At 40.6% G+C, this 26,068-nt stretch overlaps 1 protein-coding gene across 1 annotated transcript in view; it reads right to left on the bottom strand.

Annotated features, from left to right (window-relative positions):
• The window catches only part of zfr2 (zinc finger RNA binding protein 2), a 36,497-nt gene that overhangs the window by 6,298 nt on the left and 4,131 nt on the right, over positions 1–26,068 (bottom strand). Inside the window, exons 2-14 of the mRNA XM_036586717.1 lie at positions 25,027–25,273; positions 24,663–24,780; positions 22,822–23,040; positions 21,196–21,524; positions 19,589–19,771; positions 17,127–17,346; positions 16,002–16,147; positions 14,585–14,704; positions 12,393–12,538; positions 11,105–11,231; positions 9,774–9,964; positions 8,725–8,893; positions 4,094–4,268 (exon numbers count right to left, since the gene is read on the bottom strand). Coding sequence (XP_036442610.1) covers positions 4,094–4,268; positions 8,725–8,893; positions 9,774–9,964; positions 11,105–11,231; positions 12,393–12,538; positions 14,585–14,704; positions 16,002–16,147; positions 17,127–17,346; positions 19,589–19,771; positions 21,196–21,524; positions 22,822–23,040; positions 24,663–24,780; positions 25,027–25,273 — 2,390 coding nt within the window. The remainder of the gene's footprint in view (positions 1–4,093; positions 4,269–8,724; positions 8,894–9,773; positions 9,965–11,104; positions 11,232–12,392; positions 12,539–14,584; positions 14,705–16,001; positions 16,148–17,126; positions 17,347–19,588; positions 19,772–21,195; positions 21,525–22,821; positions 23,041–24,662; positions 24,781–25,026; positions 25,274–26,068) is intronic.

The following is a 26,068-nucleotide window of genomic DNA, read 5'->3' as shown; positions in this document are numbered from 1 at the left end:
ATTCTGTATAAAAATACAAAAGGGGAAATTGGTAGTATGTAGTGGTACTATTTACAGAGCAACCAAGCAGAGCGACAACATGAAAATTTCATAACACCACGTGGGGCGGGGTGCTTTCCACATTTCCAGGTTCCTAAAAAATGGTGGTAGAACGAGTCATGCAAAGATTACACTGAAAGAAAAAAAAAAAATAAATAAAAAAAAAATCATAGCCTTAGAGAACTGCTAGGTTTCCTGATGCAACGTTGACTGACTACAAACTCAAAGAGAAAAGGACACCGTCTAAAGGCATTTTTCTTATTCTAAGAACGTAAAGTGTTGATTATGAGCTGTGCTAGTTTAAGATGTAAACAGAATCATTCAGAGTGGTTTGGTGTGAAACGCTCTGTTCAAGTGAAACGTACCAAGTCAAAACTGTTCACAGTGGTAGTGATATGAACCAGACGTCCACCTCTAAAAGCTCCCTCACAGAAATTTATTTCATGAAATGGTTACAAATGAAAGTCTAGAGAAAGTTTTCATATTTCAGTGTCTTTAGAATTTACACTTACTATCATTACATGTAAAAACTTAAGACCCATGTAGGTTCACTGGTGATTTTGGATAGTAAATAAAATGTTCTAGCGAAACTTCCCAACAAGGAACTGGCCAACTTACCAACAAGAAACTTGCCAGAGTATTTCATTTCAAACCACTGACTGTTTACATCTCATCGACTGACGTAGTCGAATTTCCCTTTAATTGTGTTTCATCTGCACCAGCTAGAAGCCACTGGATGTACTCAAATAGCTCCCAAACAACCTCACAACCAATAATTGTTTGGTCAAAACAGCCAGGGCTCATTTAAATAACAAATCAAACATAGGACTTTAACTCTTCCCAAGAAAGACAGACAATGAGTATATTTGCATGCACAAAATAATCTGCAAAAAAAAAAGAATTTTGCAACAATTTAGTTGATGTGTTCACATATAATATATCTAATACTGGTAACCTTCTGAGTCTACATGAGTCAGTTAATAAAAAAAATAAAAATATGTAAATTTCTAAATATGTGATGTATGTGTCTAGTGTTTATGCTTCTGCTTTTCTATATCTATATTCTATTCTATATCCGGCATGTACACCAATCAGGCATGTTATGACCACCTCTTTGTTTCTACGCTCACTGTCCATTTTATCAGCTCCACTTACTATATAGGTGCACTTTGTAGTTCTACAGTTACAGACTGTAGTCCATCTGTTTCTCTGCATACTTTGTTAGCCCCCTTTTACCCTGTTCTTCAGTGGTCAGGACCCCCATGGACCCTCACAGAGCAGGTACTATTTGGGTGGTGGATCATTCTCAGCACTGCAGTAACACTGACGTGGTGGTGGTGTGTTAGTGTGTGTTGCGCTGGTCTGAGTGGATCAGACACAGCAGTGCTGCTGGAGTTTTTAAACCACTGTGTCCACTCACTGTCCACTCTATTAGACACTCCTACCTTGTCGGTCCACCTTGTAGATGTAAAGTCAGAGACGATAGCTCACTGCTGCAGTCTGTGTTGGTCATCCTCTAGTCCTTCATCAGTGGTCACAGGATGCTGCCCACAGGGCGCTGTTGGCTGGACATTTTTGGTTGGTGGACTATTCTCAGTCCAGCAGTGACACTGAGGTGTTTATAAACACACATATCTTTATAAAGACACAGCAGTGCTGCTGGAGTTTTTAAACACCTCAGTGTCACTGCTGGACTGAGAATAGTCCACCAACCAAAAATGTCCAGCCAACAGCAGCACTGCTGTGTCTGATCCACTCAGACCAGCGCAACATACACTAACACACCACCACCACGTCAGTGTTACTGCAGTGCTTAGAATGACCCACCACTCAAATAGTACCTGCTCTGTGAGGGTCCATGGGGGTCCTGACCACTGAAGAACAAGGTAAAAGAGGGCTAACAAAGTATCAGAGAAACAGATGGACTACAGTCTGTAATTATAGAACTACAAAGTGCACCTATACAGTAAGTGGAGCTGATAAAATGGACAATGAGCATAGAAACAAGGAAGTGGTCATAATGTTATGCCTGATTGGTGTACACACATGTAGTGCTGACACTTGCAAGTGTAGCACAAGTTCATTTTTTTTTTGAAGATAAAAATGTGTAGATCTCAACACGTGTAACAAATGGCCATTGTAGCTGTGGAAAAAAACAGAAGCAGCAAGTAAAAGTTTTGTATTTTGAATTTACATGTTGTGAAATATACATATAATTCATTTTATCCACAACAATTCAGGTTTACAACAAGGGCTGCTATTAGACTTTTTTTTGTTTGTTTGTTTTTTTTTACTCTTTGCATGCAAGGAAATCCACACCAGCAGTAATGCACGCATGATAGGACTCCAAATTCTAAACAAGAAACAAATTAGTTACCTAAAGCTAAGGCTCATTGTTATTTGTGTTTTTAATTTAATCAGTTAATTTTACATAACAGGCTAAAGATTTTGTGCCTCCATATCCAGAGACGCGTTTCAGCAGGCAAACAGTAAACTCTTCAATATGTATTGGCTTTTAATATTACAGCCCCAAACTAAACAACATTTGCAAACCATGGGTTTTAAACCTTATGTTTAAAAACATCTGGATTTGTTCTCTAGTGTTAATATTAGCTGATGGAATACAACTAATGTAAACACTAGACATTAACCTGCATCACAGTTCACATGACTAAGCCAAGAGCAGTCGTAAAGACACACCATGCAGTCAGAATAGCGAATTACTGACTATCAATAAGTGACTACAAATTCCATGAGCACTTGGACAAAATATTTGAATGGAGATACACACAAAGGTCTATCGCACTCATGTGACATATTTTGTATAAGCAAGTCAAGTCAAATGGCAAGTCAAGCAACATGGTTACTGTATCTGGTGTAAATTTGGCTTTCGAAGTAGGGATGTGCATCGGTACTCCAAGTACTCGGTGCAGGTATTCAAATACTGATATCATTAATCAGGTATTTCCTGTATTTCATCAAAGAGAGACTGAGAAAACACACAGACCAACAATTTTATGTTTTAAAAGCACTATTAAACAAGAACGTTCTGCTTTGCTACTCCGAAACTCGAGTGCCTGAATGTAAGCATGTTGCTAAGGATGCCTTGTTCAGGACGTGACCAAGGAGGTAAAGATAGCGCAGCATTTATCGGTAAAAAAGCTAGACTGATCCGCAAACATTTAAAATGTATTTCTCAGACAAACTAAAATGTTGGCACATCGTCCACTGAAGAGGAGAAGAAGCAGCTGCAGAAGACGAGTCATCAGCATCCAGCATTACCAGTTAGCTGCTGTTTAAGCTCATTACCTCATCTGAGGCAACCTATGTTATGCTACTCATCCAACACGAAAACTACAGGTTTTTCTTGCCTATTTTTCAACAGCAAAACATGAAATGTGAAAATGTATTCCTCTGTGCAATGCTACATTTTTGTGCAATACCAGTGCTACCACCTAAAAAAGGCTACATTAATTTCAGCCAAAATCTGATTAATTTTTTTCCCTTATTCATGGTTTACCAGACATCCAGGCATGAATTCTTACAGACACTCGACTATCAAAACTAGTCAGAACACATCTCTATTTTTAAGCCTGGTTCATGAGGCATATCACATTTATAAAAAGCTCACTATGTCTGTGCATGTAACCACAGTCACCTTTCTGTTCTTGCAGGTGAAAAGTTTGCAAAGGTTTGCTGAATAGAGAAGCACACCTAACAATATGAGGAGGAACGGCGCTCTCTCATCTGTCTGCGAGTCACAGGGTTTTTTCATACATAATGCATCAAAGTCATCATCAAACTCAGAGTTACAGAAAGGTCAGAGATCCGGCTTTAGGTTCCACCAAACTGCTTTAGAAAAGCAGTACAGACTGGGAAACTAAAAGTGAACTGGCCAGGCTGTTTATTATCAGCCCCACAGACGGCAAATAAGACTATAAAGCTAAAAGACAGACTAAGCTGGAGCCGAATTTACCTTGGATTATTATTATTTTTTATTTATTTTTTAAAGGAGACATACAGTGCAGTAGACTGAAAGCATAGGTTCTCTAACCTTTCTCAGGCAGCTTGTGGCCTGCCTGCTCCTCCGGGCTCGGGGCAGGGTCTTCCCGCATCACTGGCGAAGTGAGAGAGATGGTGACCTGCATTTTTGGTTCCTTGCTGGAAATAATGACGATGTTGGCTTCTTCAGGGTGAGCCTGCACCACATACTGATCTTCAGAAAAGGTCTGCCGGTTAAAAGGACACTGCATTACTCACTACAGAGGAGACAGCCGGGCAGTGGTGGGGGGCTATGAGGGAGACAGAGGGGTCCCCAATTATATGATTATATTAAGGCTGTAGCCTCTAAGAATAGTTAGTATTGCTTCTATATATTCAGAGTGGGATTTTGCTTGTATTTTTTGGCCTTTTATTTCTATGTGTTACAAATGACCATAAATGCCCCGGGCTCTCTCTGTAGGGGTCAGGTGTCGTAACCAGGCAGGGGAACTAAAGATCAGTTAAAAAGCATTTTACACACCATTCAGGCCAAGAGGCACAACCAGTACTTATATTTCTTTGGATGTGTACTGTAAGTCCAAATAGAATGAAAACAATAACACCAATCTGTGGAAAAAAGGTGCATGAAAAAAAAATGCCACACTTCTTCTAAATGTGGAAGCGTCTGCCCTTCGGTGGGACATTCCAACTTCAAAATATTCTCAAAACCACATTTTTCAGAAGTATGCAAGACACCCGAGGAAAACCTAATGCAATCTGTGATGACAACAACATGCTACATTTCTCAGGAAAGCAGAAGAAAAACGAAATAGTTAAATACGTTTCCGGTTTCATCACCATTACAACAAATCGTCATTTTTTTTCATCAGAACCACCCACCACCACCACCACCACCCAATTAATTTCCACCCTCGGCCTGAATCTCCCATCATATGACACAAATCAGTGGTGTGCAATTATTTTAGGCTCATGACGCCGCCACAAACTGCAGCTCACACAAATCAGCCTGACTCACTTGGAGAAGAGAATGACTTCCTAATTCTATGACTTAACATACACCTACTTTTTTTTTTTAAATAAACCCAGGTGACCTTATGAGCTTCTTCCTTAGTAACACTAATCTTTTCTATTAACCACACTGCCCAGAAAAGTACTCACACGCACCGTAGTATGCATTTACAAAGTGTTTGGGCCTTAAAAAATAAAATGACGGCTGTCACAATTATTCAAATTATAACTGATAAAAAATGTACAGATTAAAATGTCTGCTATCGATTTATCGGCTTTGTGATTAATATGGTATTTGCAAGGCATTAAAAAGCTGTGCTCAGCAGTCCGAACGTTCTCACAAGGAGGCACTATTAGCACTCAAAAGTTCTGATCAGCTGTTTATCACATATGGGGGCAAAATTACTTAACAAGAAAGCAGTGATATAGAAGTAAACACACATTTTTAAAGATTCAGCTAAGCCATGTGTCTTAGCTGGTTTACTGAATACACAGTCAAGTTCATGTTCCATTGCGTGGGAAATAACTTCGGTAGGCATACATCAATCTCGGTTAGATTTTTATAGCCCATTTTTGTAGTGTAATCACTAGGAAATGATTGTGAACACTTTTAGTTCTTATAGACAGCTCATTTCATATCACTGTTCTTTATGTATAGGAATTCTCATTTTTATTATGTATTTCCAATAATATAGTTAATTAAAACAATAATTAATAAGCCTCTAATGCTACGTTTACACTGCAGGTAAAAGTGGCCCAAATCTGATCTATTTCTTCATACGTGGCACAAATTAGTTTTTTGGGTGATTGTTTGAACAGCAAAAAACACACTGAACCTGACAGTTTTCATTTGATTTGGCCTCTTTCTTATGTGGTACTGAAACCCAAGATGTTTTCGATACACAGCAGACTGACCTCCGTCTGAACCGCTGGACCAGAATTCATGTGACTTTTACGCCAATTCAACTCAATCATCATAATTTTCCGTGTGCGGGGACACCTTACAGCAACATCATCAAAACGGCAGTTATGTTTTTCATTTAGGTGGAACAAGACAAGCGTGTGCGGTGTAAAGGAATAAGCAAGGTGAAAGAAGTCAAACTAACTGCTATTCAATGTTTACTTTAAGGACATTTGAAGCAAAGGAGATTCTCCTGGGTCAGTTGCCTTTATCCAGAGTTTGCCAGCATTCTTCTTCACAGCAGAAGACACTAAGCTTCATTCCTTGATCAGCTTCAACAATTGAAACAAGCACAGAAATTCATAATTTATTACTCTTTTCTGGAAACTTTCAATGATTTTAGTGTATACCGTTTGCTCTATAAGCTTGCACAGCTCAATCTGATGTAGCCTCAAGCAGGGCTGGGCGATAAAACGATAACGATAATTATCGCGATATAACTTTCCTCGATAGAACTATAAGAAATGTTCGATAAATGTTCGATATAATAGAGCATTCTCACACTTCCACGTTCTAGCGACAGCCCTGGTGCCGTTTTCTACTGCCAGGACAGCGACACTACTCTGCAGTCACCATAAGAGGGCGCACTTCAGAGTTTTTCTACTGATTAGAGAGGGAGGGGGGCGACGAGTAAAATGAGTCGGCAAATATACTTTGGCAACGTCTGAAACGTGGATTTATGCATTCCCTGTTTGAGTGGAGCGATCGGTGATCTGTTCTTCTGTGACCAAGTGTGAATGACAAGTGGCGTAGCTATACTGTTCTACAGCGAACTCCTTGCCTAACGAGCTTTATCAGCGTTAAATCACGTCTGTTCCTCACAACTACAGCACTGTTACAGCGCTCAGTCATATTTTAGTACAAGTGCATTCCCAAGCAACAAAAGTGAAAGACAGAAGTGGGTTCATGTGAGTTATATCCTTCATTTAAACGAAAGTAAACTGAAGTTTGTGTGGCACTGGAGAGTGTGAGAACGTTAGCTTCCCAGTCTAGCTGTTTTTAGCAGAAGGCTAACTTGAAGCAGTGCTCTGTCACTCACACAACACAGCGAACTGATGTTATTGTAGATCAAACAAGACAAAATAGCACTGATTTCAGTTTAAACGTACCTAAAAGGAGGACTCTGTTTGTCTGGTGCAAGAAAATCACACTGCAGTTAATGCATTTACACAGCGAGCGCCAGATATATTGCAGTTCTTCCACCTTTCAACTACTAAGATACACCAATCAGGCATAACATTATGAGCACCTCCTTGTTTCTGCGCTCATTGTCCATTTGATCAGCTCCACTTACTATATAGGTGCACTTTGTAGTTCTACAGTTACAGACTGTAGTCCATCTGTTTCTCTGATACTTTGTTAGCCTCCTTTTACCCTGTTCTTCAGTGGTCAGGACCCCCATGGACCCTCACAGAGCAGGTACTATTCGGGTGGTGAATCTTGCTCAGCACCTCAGTAACACAGATGTGGTGGTGGTGTGTTAGTGTGTGTTGTGCTGGTCTGAGTGGATCAGACACAGCAGTGCTGCTGGAGTTTTTAAATACCTCAGAAATATCCAGCCAACAGCAGCACTGCTGTGTCTGATCCACTCAGACCAGCGCAACACACACTAACACACCACCACCACGTCAGTGTTACTGCAGCGCTGAGAATGACCCACCACTCAAATAGTACCTGCTCTGTGAGGGTCCATGGGGGTCCTGACCACTGAAGAACAGGGTAAAAGGGGGCTAACAAAGTATGCAGAGAAACAGATGGACTACAGTCTGTAACTGTAGAACTACAAAGTGCACCTATATAGTAAGTGGAGCTGATCAAATGGACAATGAGCGCAGAAACAAGGAGGTGCTCATAATGTTATGCCTGATCTGTCTAGAATAGAGGAATCCAAATGTCTGCCACTGGTGTCTGAATAATGTGATATACTCTGACATGGATGTGGTAGGAGCGATGGCAGTAAGGTGGTGTGATCACACCGCTTGATCTGTTTAGACTGATGTCAGATAGGCCACATTAAAAGCTCATGTGAACGACCAAACAACAAAATCGGATTTGGGCAGCAAGTCAGATTTGGTCCATTTTTACCTGCAGTCTGCACATGGCCAAAAAGTGTTCTAGAGTTTTGTTGGGGTCCAAAGAGTTTTTGGAGGAAAAAAAAAAAAAAGGTTACTCAGTTTATTATTAAAATAGTCATCACAAGTCGATTACCAATATAATTGATGGTGACAGCCCTAAATATAACACAGGACCACCAGCAATTCACTAAGATTATGTGTCATTATGGAGGACAGACATGAAGCTGATATACTGAAGCTTACAATTAGTGTTACACCACCATATATATTAATCACAAGTGTATTTGAAACATTTGAGCATTTCTAAAACAGAGTTTTAATAGTAATGTTTCAAAATCATGTTATGTCCTCAAAGCTCTGTAACTCAGGATGATGGTAAAACTGACCAACTTATTCTTACATATTGTGCTGAAATAGTGCCACAACTGCCTTTTGCCTTAAGAAGCGAAGCCGTCGTCTATGCAACAGCAATACTGATATGGCAGCTTTTTCACAGCCCTTATCTTAATTACTAAATTCTGAATTCTTAATTACTGAATCTGAATGCTGTCTGGTAAACATTTACTTTTGCAGTAGTCAATATTTCACCACCTCAACAGAGAAAGACACATAAAAAGAAGAAGTGGGCTGATGTCTTACTGTCAGTTGTTTGGGAAGCTGCTCGGCGATGCTGTTCAGCAGGGAAACGGTGGGTTTTTTGGCAGCTAGCAGGATGAGCTCAACATTCCTGTCTCCGTGCAGCAGCAGGCCTTTGGCCAGTATCCCCACTCGCATCACTCCCTTCAGCACACGGCCCTGAGGGTCCAACCTGCTCCACAAACAAAAAACCATGGTTACTTTTTCTGTGCGAAAAAAAGACAACAATGACTTTACATGCACTCAACAATCTGATCATAAATCGAATTTCTGCAGTTATCTATTCAAATGATCATGCAAAATTTCTTAGATTGGAGTAAGGTCTAGAAATCCAAATAAATTTGATAAAGAGAGCTGGATTTTAGCTCAGTAATCAGATTTCTCAGTGCATGAAAACTCTTACTGATTTCTTTCGAATATCTCAGTCTGCGCATGTGTGAAAACAGACGGGGGTACCGGAAACAAGTGAGCAGTGTCGCTGCGAGACGCAGCAAAACACTTTTGGAGCGACGTTGAAACCAACGACGTTTGACGAAATGAAGGATTTAAATATTCATCTTCTAGATGAATTCATCATCTAACGAAATCTGATTTTCTGCATGTAGTTCCAAATTAATGCACTGCATCTGCCGTTAATATTAAGGTGCAAAGAAATATTACCTATTACCTATATGAGGTGTTAGGTTAGGAACAAAATTGCAGGGTAAATGATGGACATTAGGGCTGCAACTAATGATTATTTTATTATTCTATCTATATTTGATTAAACGACTTCTCTAACCATCATGCTTTCTTCCATTTCCTGTCACGGTGCCCCATCAGAGCACGGCAATCATTTCTCAAAATGCTGTCTATCCCACAAGCTATTTCTTCTTTTCCGAAGAAGTTTCAAGTAAACAACTCATGGGTGCATCAACTTTTATCCATTAATCAACGGTACAACTCAGTGATGACTAATAAACTTCGCTGACTCATCATTGCAGCCCTACTGGATACCCCCATTTACAAACCATTAGAGAACCTTAGAGAACAGACATAATGCAGTGACTCACTGCTTGTCCACTGTGTCTTTGCCTTGTGTGGTGGCCTCTTGCTCCAGCAGCGAGTCAGAGACCAGCTTGAGGGCTCTCTCCGAGTGTGAGACGATCCGCTGCACAGCCTGCAGCTCATCCTCCACCGGGTAAATAGTGGCATGTTTGGCCATGATGTGGCGGTCATCAGGGGAATCAGGCCGTCGAACAGGCTGCAGGGAAAGGAAATGGAGTATGTGTAGCCAGCCTAGCATTTTCCATCATTGCTCTGGGACTATTTCACAAAGCAGGCTCTTTCATTTAGCCACAGAACCGAGGTCAAAATTGGGGATAAATTTGGCTAACTGAGAAATCCTGCTTTATAAAACACACCCCTGTAATGCAGCTTGACGTTTGTACCCCCTCTGCAACACCCGAGCCAAGTTATCACCTTTAAGAGCTGAGGAAGGTGTTTGAGAGCAAGAAGAAACAAATGAGCAGAACATGAGATTTCAACTACACATGCATGGCTTGTATAATCTCCATGGAAGAGCACTGGCACTGACCAATGGAATGAGGTGCTTTGAGGCAGCCGTACTTGAGCCTAAGGTCATCGTACCCAAGGCCAAGCGTGGGCTTGAGGGGTATAGAGCCCCCCAGCATTGGGCTGTGGAGCAGTGGAACTGTGTTCTCTGGCCGTATGAAGCTTGCCGGTTGTTTTAGACCCCTTAGTGTGTGTGTGTGTGTGTGTGTGTGTGTGTACATGACACGCCAAACATGTTTTTATGGGTCTCAGTAGAGCGTGAAAGATCTGTCAACATCAGTCAGCAGCTTCAGAGTCATATAAATGTACATTTAAGTCATGACACAAGTTCATTAATTGCTCCTCACAAGATGAATGTGATCTGTAGAGGTAGCTTGGAATGATCAATTACTCGCTTATTTGTTACTTCGCATCTGCTTGTAACCTCAGATTCGCAGCCTGTGGTTTGTGGGCAGCCCTTGTGGCGAACAAGAAAGCAAGAAGAGAAAAACAGCACCTCTAAAAACAACAGCTATCAGTGCCAACCGAACTTATGTTATATCTGCATAACGTTAAAGAGATCTGGCATTCGGTGGGAAACAATCAGCAAGCAAGCATTTAAGGCAGGGGCGTACAATTCCAGTCCTGGAGGGCCGGTGTCCTGCACATTTTGGTGATTTACCTGCTGTAACACACCTGATTACACTTGTGTTAATTGCCAGGTTAAGTGGGTGTGTTTGAGAAGAGAACCCTCCGAACTGTGCTGGACTCCAGCCCTCCAGGACCAGAGTTGTGCACTCTTGCTTTAAGGGATGCTTTAAATGTGGCAAGACACAATGCTTGCTCTTACCAGTAGAGGGGGCACAGGCATTCCGGGCCGACTCATGAGGGGTGGAGGCGCCATTCTGCGCCTTTGATCTCCCCAGTACAAATGCTCCTCCTCTGCCTTCCTCCAGTACATGTCCTCCTCATATCTCCTACAAGAGGCATCATTTTAATAAACATTTCAGAGTCAATGTCATTTGAGTGTGTGTATTTCAGCACCTCCTGCACTGCACAAATGGTTTAGGGTCTACTGACTAGCTAAGCATTTGAATCAGGCGAATAGAGCAGGAAATACAATAAACCGCACAACTGGTAAGCACTGCATTAGAGCAATGAATGATTTTATGATGTGAGGGGAGCATTTCTGCAGTCTCTGCTGTGATCTCAGATTATCTCAACCAAAGTCATAACATTAATAAATATACTTGCACTGTATAGTATTTTGGTTGGTGTAGCGTTCCATATTACATAAAGACCACTCCTCATTTATTTAATGCAGTTAGGTTTTTCATTTAATGAAAGTTATTACTTTTTCAGCATCAGGAAAAATAGAAACCATCGATTTGACAGAAAATTACACAGAAGCTTCAACAACCAAATATTAAAATAGTTTAGTATTTAGTGTGTCCACTCTTTGCCTTTCTTAGCTTCCACTCTTAGGAGACCCGCATTAAATTTTTCAAAGAAATCCATGGGCATATTTTTGCACACCTCTGAAGTTCGGTCTGAGAAGTTGGCTGATCTTTTAAATAATCAAACACATTCAGTGATGTTGAGGTCTGGACTCGGGGGTGGTCAGTCCATTGTTCAGCTTCTTTGTTTGATGTTTCCGTCTCCTTTTCTCAGTGAGGTTCTTCCTGACAGCTACACATCCTTTCAGACCCACAGCGCTGAGTCGTCTTCTCACAGTGGAAGGATGGACAGAAACACCTGTGGATGTTTTCAGATCTGAAGTAGCTTGATTTTCTCCTCTCTCTCAAAGATGAAAGCTTTAAGTGCTGTTTATCTGATGGGGACAGTTTGTGTCCTCCAGGTGGTTGTAAGGAGTTCACATAGCACAGCAGTGATAGTAATAGTGTTTGTATCAGACACAGTGGCGTTGCTGAGGTTTTCACATATGTAAGTGACCACTGATGAAGGACTAACCCAAACTGTACATCAATAGGTGGCCTACAATTTCTAACTCTACACCAGCAAGGTGGAGCTACAAGAGAGGAGTTTCTAATAAAGTGGCCAGTGAGTAATTACACACACTAAATAAGTGCTTCTACATTCTGCTAACTCATCTCAAGAAGCAGAGGCTTAATCCTGACCTCATCTCCATGTGCCAGCGATGCTCGTCCTCCTGCTGTCTCTTTAGCACAGCTTTCTGCTTCTGCTTCCTCAGCTTGCCTTCCAGAAGCTTCCGTGCACGGTTACTTGGTTTGATTTCCACCAGCAGGTCTGGGTTAACTTTTTTCTGCAAAGAAATGAAAAGACAGAAAGGAAACAGCGAGATCACTTTAGCACACACTCACATAAAACCCCAATGGCAGCAATAATACTACAGAGTGTGAAGGAGCCAAACCTGTGTCTGTTTGCTGAAGAAATTTTAATCTTTATTTTGTTTTCACTAAATAATCAGCACTTAAATGTCAGTTACGCAAGTTCATTATTATGAGGTATATTAGTGACACATATTTATTACTTTCGGAAAAAAATCCAATAACCAAAATGTGAATACAGCTGAAGCTGTCACTGATTTCCAATCTAGCTTTCCTAATTACAACAATTACACAGACTACGGACAACCCATTGTGTCATTAGTTTGTAGACTCAGAGTGCCCAATCCCAAAAAAGGGACAGTAAAATGCAAATAAAAACAGAAAGCAGTGATTCATAAATCCACTTCAACCTAAACAAAAAACAGTACAAAGACAAGAAAATGAATGTTTTACCTTATGAGCTTCATTGTTTTTTGCAAACATACACTCATTTTGATACTGATGCCTGCAAGATGTTTCAAAAAAGGTTGGAACAGAGGCAATTTAAGACTAGGAACGCTGTGAAATGTTCAGAAAACAGGAAAGGCAGAGTCCTTTATGAGCGAGGACGGAGCGAGATTCACCACTTTGGCAAAAAATCCAGCTGTTCAAGAACAATGTTCCTCGTTCAGCGTTTGCAAGGATATTAAGCATTTCACCCTCTACGGTGCACATTATCATCAAAAGATCCAGAGAATCCAGAAAAAAAGACAAAAATTGAATTGAACCGAACTGAATGCCTGTTACCTTCGTCCCCCTTAGACAGTATAACAGTATAATAATGAAAACGGGCCTGCTTCTGTAATGGATATCAACACATGGGCTCAGAAAAATGTTGGCAAACTGTGGTCAGTCGATACTGTCCATCGCTGCCTCCAAAAATGCAAGTTAAGACTGAACTATGCACAGCAGAGGTCATATGTCAACAAATGTCCAGAAACGCTGGAGGCTTTTCTGAGCTCAAGCTCATCTCAAGTGGACTGATGCACACTGGAAACGTGCATTGTCAACCTTTCAGACTGTTCATGGCAATAATGAATGTTGTGTTCTCCAGGCCAAAGGACCAGTCAGGTCTGTCATGGTGTGTGTGTGGGGGTGTGGGGGTGTGTGTGTGTGGGTGGGGTTAGTGGGTAACGTGCACACCTGTGAACACATCATAAACACAGAGATGTATACACATTTTGGAGCAACACATGCTGCTGTTTAGACATCGTCTTTTTCAGGGACATCAATGCCCATTTCAATGCGACAATGCTGCTTCTGCATGTTGTGGAAAACTATAATCTTTTCAACTTCTGTTCAAAATTACAACAGCACGGTTGCGTAATAAGAGAATGCAAGTACTCAACCAGCCTGCATGCTTCCTTCTGAAAACTTGTGGTGCATTTTGAAGCGCAAAATACGACAATGAAGGCCCTGTATGGTTGCACACCTAAAGACTCGTATAACTGAAAAACGGCCGCTTTCAAAACTGGATCAATTGGTGTCTTCAGCGCCCCCACGATTATTAACTGCTGTTAAAAGGAAAGGTGACGTAACACAGAGGTCAACATTTCTTCTGTCCAAGCTTTTCTGGAATATGTTGCAGACATCACATTTAGAATGAGTGTATATTAACAAAAAACAACTCAAGTTCAAAACAAAACCAGTGCATAAGGTAAAACAACAAATACTGTTTTTTCAACTGAATACAGGTCAAACAGAATTTACCAATCACTGTGTTTTTTATTGGCATTTCACATACTGTCTCAACTTTTTGGGACTTGCACTTGTAAGTTCAAGTTGTAATAATGCAAATTACATTAGCACTGAAACATGACTCCGTTCATGGCTGCACCAATCATGAAACATCTTTCTCCTTTCAAGATATTTTTAAAAACTCACAAATCAATACAAAACCGGAAAATATACATGCCGTCTCGATTAGGAACCTCTGCAGCAGGGTCTTTCTCGAGAGGTTTTAGCAGAAGTAAGAGTCTCACCTTGTACTGAAGCCGGTGTCTGCGCCCCTTCAGGTGCATGTCTTTAGCGTTTGGATCGTTGAAGCTGCACTCGCACAGCTTACAGTGGAAACGGATGACCTTACCGTCATCGTTACGAACCTGAGGGGAAACAAACACAAAACAAAACAAATAAACCCAAAACAAACAAACAAACAGGGCAGGGAGAAAGAGCAGTTTCATTTACTGAAAAGACCCATGTCACGGAAAACTACATTTCCCTCGCTGTTTTTAAATTGGAGGTTGAAGTTATGTGTAAACACTTCATTTCAAAACACACCATTCCACTACTAAGTCCATTTATGGAAACCACGCTGTGAAAACAGCCAGTTTTGAATGAACTGTTTCTGTGATGATCTCATTTACATCAATTTAGCCTACAGCAGATTACCCCAGACCATTCACATTGAAGTTATAAGGTGTGATTCAGCTCTGAGTGCCTTTTGAATGAGATGCAGTACAGGGCAGCCAATCAGAACAGAGTAAATTGGCATATAACAGTCATATTGACAAAAAACAGTCTGTTAAATTCTAAGGGATAAAGAGAAGTTGGAAAAAAGTTATCTAAAAATGATTTATGATCATTTTTAGTACTTAAAAGGATACAATTATTATAAGCAAAGGGCCCATATATATGAAAATATATGGGCCCTTTAAGAAAAACTCTGATGGATTTCTAATTTTCTGAGCGTAATTAAAAGGACAATACTTATAACCGATTACACAGTGTTATGTAAAAGTCTTTCCTTTTTTTCCTGACAATTTTGTGTTTTTGGTTGTAAAAACACCATAGAACATTACAATAAACACAAAATAATACAATAAATGGAGCAATTGTTTTTTTGCTTTGAGTAAAGTTATGAATATGTAGGTTAGAAGGACACAGTTAGATTACGTTTGGCTCATGACTTCTTGCTGCACTCCACCTACAGCATGGATTTCCATCACCTGATGTCATTTGATTAAGGACTGGTTAGATAAACTAGGTACTGGACGGTCACTGTAAACACAGGTCTTCCTCAAAAAGAGCTTTAAAGCAGTAAATGTTTTCATTCCCACTATTTAGTTCTTAATTTCTTTATTCAGTTTAGAGTAACAACACTATGACTTTAGTCTGTCATTAGAGAAAGTTGTTGACTTCTCCAATGGCAAACCTCAGCTGGACAGCGCCACAGAAAAAGAGTGTGCGATCCATTTTGTCACGTCATTCCAAAGCATTGCGGTCCTCCTCTTCGGTCATTCTTTGTAATACGAAACATAAACTAAATGTCACTCCAGCAAACAATCTCAATTGCCGCTGCAGCCAACAGCTCATCCAATGATGGATTATAAACTGCCCTTTAAATTTCTTCAAAACAAACCCCTGTGAAACAGCCTGAGCATCTCCTAAATCTCTCACCTCCTCCACATAGTCATGGCCCACTGGCTGGATGTCTCCCTGAGCGCCACCCCCATCGCCTTCATCGTCACTCTGAGGGTCTGACAGCAGCACCGCCGGCTTCACCTCCTCCACCTTCACCGGCTCTGGAGCAGCAGCTTTGTTGGCTTGCATTCAACAAATGAAATAACATTAAATACAAAAGATCTGTGTACAGTAATATCTGGTGAGACATTAGAAGGTTTTTTTTCCTCCCAAGCAATACAGGAAATTCAAAGTGAACGCTGTCAAAATAAGAGGCAACACTAAGGCCCAAACCCATTTCACCTTTTGGCCCTACCACTTAGCCTTTAGCCCTCTGTTTTGAGTGTTCACGCCTAGGGGTAGGGTGTCCCGATTTTTGTTGAGATGGAGGGGTAGGGCAAAGTGTTAGGGCTACATGACCCTCCAAATGGAGGCTTTTTTAGAGGCTCACTCCAAACAGAGTGAGAGGAGAAAAAGGAAAGGCCGGCAAGATGAAGCACAAGAGACCAAAGAAACCCACAAATGTGAGAATTCTCTCTGTTAAAAATTATGATAACCACTGTATTATCTTAGTTTAATGTCATTTCAATGTATTATGGTCCTTTTCTCCATAACAAGCATTAAAAAAAATCACTAGTTGTGCTGATGTCTCAGTAGCTAGCTAGCTTTCCCGTTCCACCTTAAATAGTCCCGCAGTTCTGATGCCTGAAGCGGCAGAATGTAACTGCTGCTCTATTTAAGGCGGAACGGGAAAATGTGAACGAGAAGCTGGCAAATATTTGACTTCAGCTTCATATCACTGAAGAATTAGGGGTGGGCAATAAAAAATAACTGCCCCCCTCTTTGAAGGCATATGATTCCCTAAATGTAACTAAAGCCCAGCAGGGAGGAGCTGAACTTTACCCTCCTCTGCTGTCACTGCAGACTGGCAGGGTCGCCTACAGAGCAGCACTGGTAGCTGTTAATGAAGAAATGTTCTTTTTATTTGAGGGTCCCATTTCAGAGGGAAGAATTCAACCACTACCCCTTTTATCTCAGTTCCAAGGGGCAAAGTGACACTCGAAAACAAGGAGTAGGGGTAAAAATAAGAAACGGGATTGGACCTAAACCGTGCACACTCACCAATGACAGTGGCTTTGGTCAAAGCAGGTTTCTTCGCTGGCGGCTGACCCTTGGGAGGGTTCGGAGCGGTGGGTTGCTGTGGCACTGTGGGTGAAGCAGGAGCTACAGCAGGAGCCGCAGGTTTTCCAGAGGTTGTAGTTACAGGAACAGGAGCTGAGTTCACTAAAACTGGCTCTGTCGAGGGAATGGGTTTGCCAAGTTTTGTGTGCAGCTTCACCACCTAATGAAAATTCAAAAGAGAGAACACATTTATTGTATTTTGATTGAGGGTTTATTTCAGATGCTCTTAAAAACATTCAAATTCTTACGATTTGCTTATTAGCCCATAAAATGCAAGCAGTTAGACCCCCGTGCCTATAATCAGAGGTGGAACTGTATTTACAGTACTTGTTAAATTTTTCCTAGTAACAGTAATGTTTTGAGGATGTTGAAAATCCTTTTATATTTCTAAAAAAATACTTTGCATAAAAACGGTGCATTTCTAAGAAAACATTTCTACTTCGCTATTTTTTCAATAATGTCACAGAGCAAAAATAAATGTAGCTCATAAATCACTTAGTTGTTTAAAAGTTTAAAAGATCTGAAAGCCCTATCAAAACAGAGCAGCTCCCAGTCACAAAAACACTTCAGACCTGATTCCTGAGTTCAGAGACATCAAGTTTAGTGAAGAAAGAAAGAGAACGTTATCAGCACACACACAAAGAAACATACTTTTTCCAATCCATCTTCATTTATTTTTTAAATGTATGGGGCTGTGTCCTTCGGAGGCTGCATTTGAAGGCCGACTGCGTCACAGCGGCACAACTAGGATGTCCCATTTCGAAGGCTCCTTCATATGCGGCCAAGAAATGTGTCCTTCTTTTCCATGGCAACGAGGAATCCTACAGGTGCATCCTTCACCAGCCAACATATCCTGAGGTTCATTGCATGCCGCCGAGGATTCGAGAATATGGTGGCATCAACAGAGGAGCAAATGGCGGCTGAAGGGACACTTTTAAATATAAGTACTGGGTTTAAACTGAGCTGAACGATTCAAATGTACAAAAAAAAATCTCATCAGTAGCCGGCGGTGATCTCCAGCTCTAATAAATGACAAAATAAACAACTGAAATCGAAGTTTCTGGCTCCATCTTTAAAGAACTTTAAAAGAACTTGACAAGACAGTGAGGGCAGGACTAGCGGTGCTGTGACGCAAACAGAAAATTCGCCGTACAGCAGACGTACAGTCTCATTTCAGTTTAGCCTTCGCAGAGCGTAAGCAGGACACGCCTTCCTCGACCGCGTCCTTCTACGTATCCAGCCCCTGAATTAGGACACAGTAGCCGCGTTTACATGCAACCTAATAATTTGTTAATAATCCAACTAATAGCTCAATCGGAATAGAATACGTCCATGTTTACACCTCAATCGGAATAGACTACTCCGATTGAGGACATTCGGAATACAATTTCTATCCGATTGAATGAGGTGGGTAATCCTGTAAATAATCTGTTAAATAGAAGAATAATATCCGTGTAAACGTCTGCATCCGATTACATTCCCAATCGGAAAGTTTAAGTACATTCTGATCATGTTCGTCACGTCACAGTGAAACGCTCAACATGGCGGAGCAGAAACTGGTCTGCAGAGGAGACGAAGTTTATGCTCTGATCTTTAAAAGACGGTGGTGGGACGGACGTCCAGCTTATGTGTCTCAGAACACGACGTCTTCCTCTCGGCCTTCTTTAATGAGGACATGTGAAGGACGTTTTCCTGAGTCTGACATCATTTTAAAGCAATTAAAAACACAATCACTGCTCACTGCTGCTCATCTCACTCTGACAGGACTCGTGATGCTCATTGTCATGGTAACATCTACACTAAGTGGTTCTCCACGCATACATGTAAGTTTGGATCAGATTACTTATAATGTACATGTAAACAGAGATTTTCATCAGATTGTTCAGGACAGTGCCCATATAAACACCTCAGTCTTAATCTATAATCAAAGGTATTCAATCAGAATGGCAAAAATCTTTGCATGTAAACACAGCCACTGGTGGATGGTTGACCAAACAAAAAAGATAAATGGATGTTCTTGCAACCTCAGTTATCTGCTTGTTAGATTAGCTTACTATTAGCTTTCTATCTGAAACTTTCTCCAACTTGAGCAAAGAGAGACCACTGAGGAACAGTTTTGTTAACGCCGTATGAGCAGGAGGAGCCACATCTGCCTTGTGACCGATTAGGATACCCTTATGAATGAGCTACCTGAAGTTTTCACTGCCCATCGAAAGAGGAGATTGTTGGCAAAATACCTCAGTCATTTACTGTGAAGTTACTCAAAGGACAGACCTTGTATGTGTATACTTGGGTTTTAAGGAACAGAAAACACAAACAGCCACTGCTCTGGTTTAAGAAACCTATTGTAAACAAAATGTCACATTCTTTAAAGTTTAGAACTTATTCATTTTTGCACAGACCTTCTGGTGCTTGGCCCCCCGTATGTGTGCTGCATAGGCATCTGCACCGGTGCAGGAGACGTCACAGAGCTCACAGCGCAGCTGCGTCTGCACACCACGCGGTCCATTACTGGCCTGGCTGCCAGATTTCTGAGACGCCTCCTTCTTTTTGTGCTTCTGACCTTCCAGGTGCTCCCTGTAGGTCTTGAGTACACATGGGATGAGTCATTGATAGGAGTATGAATCTTTGAGCTGAGTGAATCAATTCATGTCTGATTCAATTCAAAAGTGTTTGTTTTTTTAATTAAGAATGATTTGATAGTGATTCAATTCAGCTGCTTGAAGAACCATATACTGCATTAATAATATTCCTAAACGAATTTCTCTAATATTTCTCAAGCAAAAACTAACCAGTCAAATTACTGTGGTAACGTTGACTGAAAGCTTATTTCATGTCGCCTAAAGAGGCGAAGATGCCGGGACAGAGGATAGAATTAGAATGTAAATAAGGTATGTGCACAAAAGAAATGTGAATGCTGAATGTCCATGATACACAAAAGACAAAGACGGATTTTTTTCCCTCAAAAAATATTAGCTGATAAAAATAATGTGGCCACATAACAATTCTTTAACAGGAAACGTTTTCAGAGACTTGGAAAGATTCTATAAAAGATCTTTCTCAAAAAGATATTCATAGAATCTTTCCAATCCCTCAACATGATACAGTGCTGGTGCCTCCTCTGCTGAGAAGCAGACATTGTTTAGCTGGGTGCGTCATATGGATCGTACATATTTTAACTTAAATAATAAGTGTGTTTACACGCGCTCAATAATTCGACCTTAACCAGATTTCTGCAGTAATTTGATTATTCAAATTGTTGTGTAAACAGCACACTGATTTCTTAAATCAGAGTAAGGTCTAGAAGTCCAACTAAAAAAAGTCTGATAAAGAGGATGGATTTTAGCTCAGTAATCAGATTTCTCAGGGCATGTAAACTCTTACTCTGATTTCTTTCTGATTTCTCAGTCTGCGCTGTGCAAAACAAATGACGGTACCGGAAATCAGCGAGCAGCGCCGCCGCGAGACGCAGCAAACCACTTTTGAAGTGACGCTGAAACAAACTGCAAGCTTGATGAAATGAAGGATTTAAATATTCCTTATCTTTTAGATGATATATGTGCGCATATTTTTTTAGGTAAAGTGGTGCGATGTTTAAAAAAAAAAAGGAGCATCATGAAGTTTGAGTTTTACATTACGTCACGTCTTTTTCTGTGAGTTTATTGGCTGGTTCTAAAGCAGAAATCCTATTACTGTCTGACTCATTTAGACCCGGAGTTTCCCCATTATCTGATCACTCAAGTGCATGTAAGCACGTTGATTGGATTACTCACAAAATCTGATCTGATCCAAACTCAGTGTTTACGTACTACATTAAACTTCAGCTTTCCATGATACAGGCTCTTTATCTGGCACGGCTGAGCAACAGCACTTAGCAAAGCAGCCAACATTGCAATCTTGTGTCTGTACCAGCATTATGTGATTACTGGCCATCTACTCTACAAAGCATCCAAATACAGGAACACATGCATCTGATGACCTGAGAAATCTGTATAGAATATATGCACACCTGTGGCCCAGCACAGCTTATCTTGCAGATGTCGCAGTAGTGCAGCTGAGGCTGCTTGGGAGGGCCTTTTGGCTTTTGGACCTTATTCTGATGGAACATGGGCTTCTTGTATGTATTGATAGCTGAACTAGTGACCATGCTGTTCCCTGTGTTGCTCCAAGAGGCGCTGGTGAGCTGCTTAGCAGGTGGCTGAGTCTGCTGCTGTGGAGGTTGAGGCTGATGGGAAGGGGCCTGGGTGGGGGTCTGTTGGGGTCCCAGCTGTTGGGAGGGTTGATAGTATGATGAGGTGGAAGTGTAGCCGCTAGATTCGTAAGTGGAGTAGTTGAGACCTGCAGAGATGCAGAAGAGAGTCGAAACAAAAGAGAAACGCTAAGTCCAACACTGAGTATGTTTACATGTACAGAATAATCTGATAACCAGACAAAATGTGATTTTGGCAATAATTCATACTGACATGCCTTTAGGTAATCTGAAATGGAAAAACTAAGAGCCTAAATGAGTGAGTCAATGACAAGATTTCTTTTTAAATGTATGATGTACGCAACCCATGAATAAATGCACAGATGTTTTTTAATAACATGAAACTAATTTGGTTGTAGATAAATGCATAAAATGATTCTAATATTTTAACCCTGTCCAACTTCACAGATTTCAAATGACTCGCAGGACACAAAATAAAAAAATCAGGAAAAATTAGATGTGTCCAGAATGAAAAACAGAACTGATGGTTCTAAAATGGCTGCAAAAACTGCATAACATTAAGAATTAAACTATTAATTTAAAAAAAATCCAGAATTCATTAGACTTAAAAAGTGCAGATCATATCTCAGTGGATACTAACAAAAATATTAAGTACTTTGATAACAGTACATTATATATCATTTAATAAGATCATAATCTTTAATCCTTTGGGCCAATAGCTTGTAATATTTTAACCCTCGTAAATTACTCGCTGCTGTCAAAACCTCATATCTCCATTGTTGTCGTTTTTCAGCTTCTGACATAATTTGAAAGTACCCACTGCCTTTTACGTTGTCTGTAACTTTCATGATGAATGGACCAATTACTTTGAAAAAGGTCTGATTATACTGACTGACATTAAAAGCAAAGTATGTTTTTCCTTCTCCTGTAAGGTTATCATTATGGAGATACAAGGTTTTATTCTGACAGCAGTGTATTACTGTTATATTGTTAATATGACAGTGATGCCAAACTTCTGAAAGGCAGCATAGTGCCAAATGTATTGCCAAAATAGAAAACACAACAGTATTATTAATTATGTAGTTTTATGACATGGCAATGCAGGTGTAGAGCTGAATTAAGTCTACAGTGTTTCCAGGGAAGCTCTTCTCTGTTATGTTAGCGTGATGTAGGAAGACTAAAAATACCAGATTAACAGTATGAGGTATTGAAAAACCTCAATACTGGGCTAAAATCCAGGTTATTGGATTTCTTGAAATCCGATAGCAGTCTGAAAATATTGTAGTGTGCTAATTGCATGACAACTCTGACAACTGATAACCTTTAATGATTGTATTATTATTGTGCATGTAAAGGCACTCAGTGTGAGATAATACCGTTAGGAGATATTTGGAACACACGCCAGGAAAAAAAGCCCCCACTTACCAGAGTAAGAAGTGGCAGCTGTGGAGTTGTAGGAGGAGGAGCTGGGGGTGTAAGTGGATATGGGGGTTGGCTGCTGCTGTACACTGGTTGTGGCTGAGTAGATGTTGTAGCTGGTGGACACAGAGCTGACAGGAGGGAGCGGTTTAAGAGATGTGACCTGTCTTTGAGGAGCAGGCTGGCTGTATGCAGCGGTTGCAGGTCTATAACCACTTTTTAGACCTGAAGGAATAGTAACAAACATTGAGTCAACAGAACTACGACTGAATGTAACAGTTACAAAATATCTTATGAAATATATCAAATATTTAAAATAATATCTTAAACAAAAGATGGCTCCAAAATGAGTTTTCACAATAATAGTTGTTATAAACTACTCAGCTTATGGATAATAGACTACAAAATCAGCGCACCAAGTTATTAAAAACCACAGACCTCTGAATATCACCATCATGCCCATAGTAGGAAGTAGTCTCAGCAGATTTTCTCTATAGGGGAAAATAAAGGCGTTTTCCTGGCCTATGCTAAACAAAAATGTTCCAAAGCCAATATGTTTGGCCATATAAACATTTCTGCTGCGAACGTCACTGGAGGCCCAACATTATTCCAACCCGCAGGAAAGTTAACTTGTCTGTAGCATGTATGTAGCATTATTTGTATTTAAACTACTAAACACTCTCGGAACTCAGAGGATCCAGTAAGAAACAATCAATGCAAGTACGCTCTTATATTACTGTGCCGGTTAAAACACTCACTGAACTGAAGGGGGCGATAGAGGACAAATCAAAGAGGAATCTACAGTTACTCCAACAGCCTCAACAGATAAACGTGGACTAGCAGAGGAGAGTGAGCTGCTTCACCTCTTCGGTTGGAATGGAAAGGAGATAACGTATCATATTTTTTACATCTATGTAATCATCTTCGCGTGAGACTCAAAGGCTCGTCTGCTGTGGCAGCTGAGAAAGCACGCTGGCAGTACAAGACTGCTTGAACTGGCTTGGCGGTCATTGTAGCGCCCCTTGCTGTAATGCTCAGAATGCAGCTTGCGCTTGGCTAGGAAATGCGTCATGACACACTTTTGAAAGCAACCACATGCGAACCCCACCTGCGTAGCTCGAATCGTCTGCGTTCACGTCCTTGCGTGAAGTATATTTTGGGTCTAACACTCAGTGAGGGGGGAATGTATGCAGGATAAACCGTATTGTGTTTGGAACAGTGTGTGACAGTGGCGATTTTCAAAAATGCCACGCTGAGTTCCAAACATGGGCATGATGTCTACTACAGAACGACGCACAACTTCAGAGGTCTATCGTGCCATTGTATAATCTTTGACCGTTGTGTTGCTAGGCAACCACTGACTACTGTTAAACTACACAGCTTGGCAGAAGAATTGATTACAGATCTTTATTGACAAATAATTAAACCTTGGAATATGTTCTCAATGTATTTTACCACCACTTTATAAAAAGCAAAAGCCTACTGGAGGTGTGTTACATTGATTATACCATCATTAAGGGATGTTGTTAGACACAAAAATCACCGTAATGATTTACGTTTTTACATGATGATTTACTGTAATGATTACTACATTTACTAATCATGTCAGAAAAATATCCTTTACTACACATGTACTATTATTGCAAGATTGGTCTAACTGAATTATATGGCCCTGAAGTGTACTAATCTTTCACACTGGTTTGTTGTTGCAATTTTTAAGTGAGATCCAACTATTTTCTACAAATTAATCGGACAATTAACTGAACAGAAATCTCACTATACTTTTCAGTGTAATCAGAAAGTAAACATTTTAAGTCACTGACTGCAGGATTAAAATAGGAGATCACCTTGCTGAAAGTAGGATTCAGTCGGGGTGCGTTCAGCAGGTGCGATGCTCGCCTGATAGTACTGTTTATTCTCATAACCAGCAGTGGCTGACACTGGCCGTCCGTAGTTGTAGTTCTCCTGTATTTTTCAATTGACAGGGTAACAGGCATTTTAGCAATCGAGCAATCATTCACACTGATACACACACAGGAAATATCCAACTACAGGGACAAAAACCAGCATAACCACATCTTATAAGACAGTAAAACGAATAAAGATCTACCACCATTACCATTATCTTGGCTTTACAAATATCAGTGGATGCACATACATACACACATATACAAATGTACTGCTGGCTCAACATAATGAAATGAAACTAACCGCTTCTGTGAAAACCTGGTAGCTCTGAGGCGTGGTGGTTGGCTGAGGGGCCGTTTCCTGTTGACGGTAACCGTAATCCTGACCTGTGTGGGCCTGGTAGGTTTGGTAGGCTGCAGATGCCACCGGCCGGGTGGGTTGCACGGTGGCAGGAGCATACGACGCTGTGACCGCATGGGCCGCTCCAGGGGCAGGCTGGACACTGTAACTGGCAGTGGTTTGATGGGAGTACGTGGGAGGTGGCTGGGTGCTGAGGGAGGTCAGAACAGGTCAGAGTGACATACTATTTCAAAGCAAAAATAAATTACAGCCTAGAAACTTCTACAATAGGAAAATTAAGGGTTTAACAACTTCAGTTAAGTGGAAAAAAATGCCATTTTTGAACAAAACTAGGCATTCAGGTGCGTCCTCCCTACTTCTTGCTTATAGCTCAGATAGATAGTTAGATAAATAGTTTTATCGATCATTATTTAGCACAAGGACACTACATTTCAATCTGAGAGCCCCATTACATCATCATATTGTTGCTGTCCAAACAAATAAGCACCTCAAAAATGGTAACTTTACAAGAGAAGGTAAAATGTTTATTTTTATTGCAAGTTAATGTAATGTAAGATTTATTCCCAAGTAATTGTTGAAGCATTTCTAATTGGTCCATTTGTCATGAAATTTTGTCAATGCCAAGGTCACATGATGGAGGAAAATCAAAATGGAAAAAACTGACACCTAAACAGCAATGAAATTTCAAGAACAAATGTTTTTTAAAACTGTGACTAAGAGACTAAAGCAATAAAAGAAGAGATGCATGACGACAGTCATTCCAGCATCAGCAGATAATTTACTTTGAAAAAACTGCACTAAACTATCTGTATGTAATTCATTTTAATGCATTTGTAGCCCCACAGATATACACATTATATCCATCCACAATAGCAATTCAGGTGGCTCTAGTTTGAATTTTGTAAGTGTTCAGGTATCAACATCAGAATTGGCAGATATGTACATAAACAATTTCAGATGTGGGAATCGGGCCACGATTCCCATA

Source organism: Colossoma macropomum, unplaced genomic scaffold (genome assembly GCF_904425465.1).
Source record: "Colossoma macropomum unplaced genomic scaffold, Colossoma_macropomum, whole genome shotgun sequence".
Lineage (NCBI taxonomy): Eukaryota > Metazoa > Chordata > Actinopteri > Characiformes > Serrasalmidae > Colossoma > Colossoma macropomum.
The sequence above is the reverse complement of the archived record's forward strand: the minus strand, read 5'-3'. Positions and strand labels throughout refer to the sequence as shown.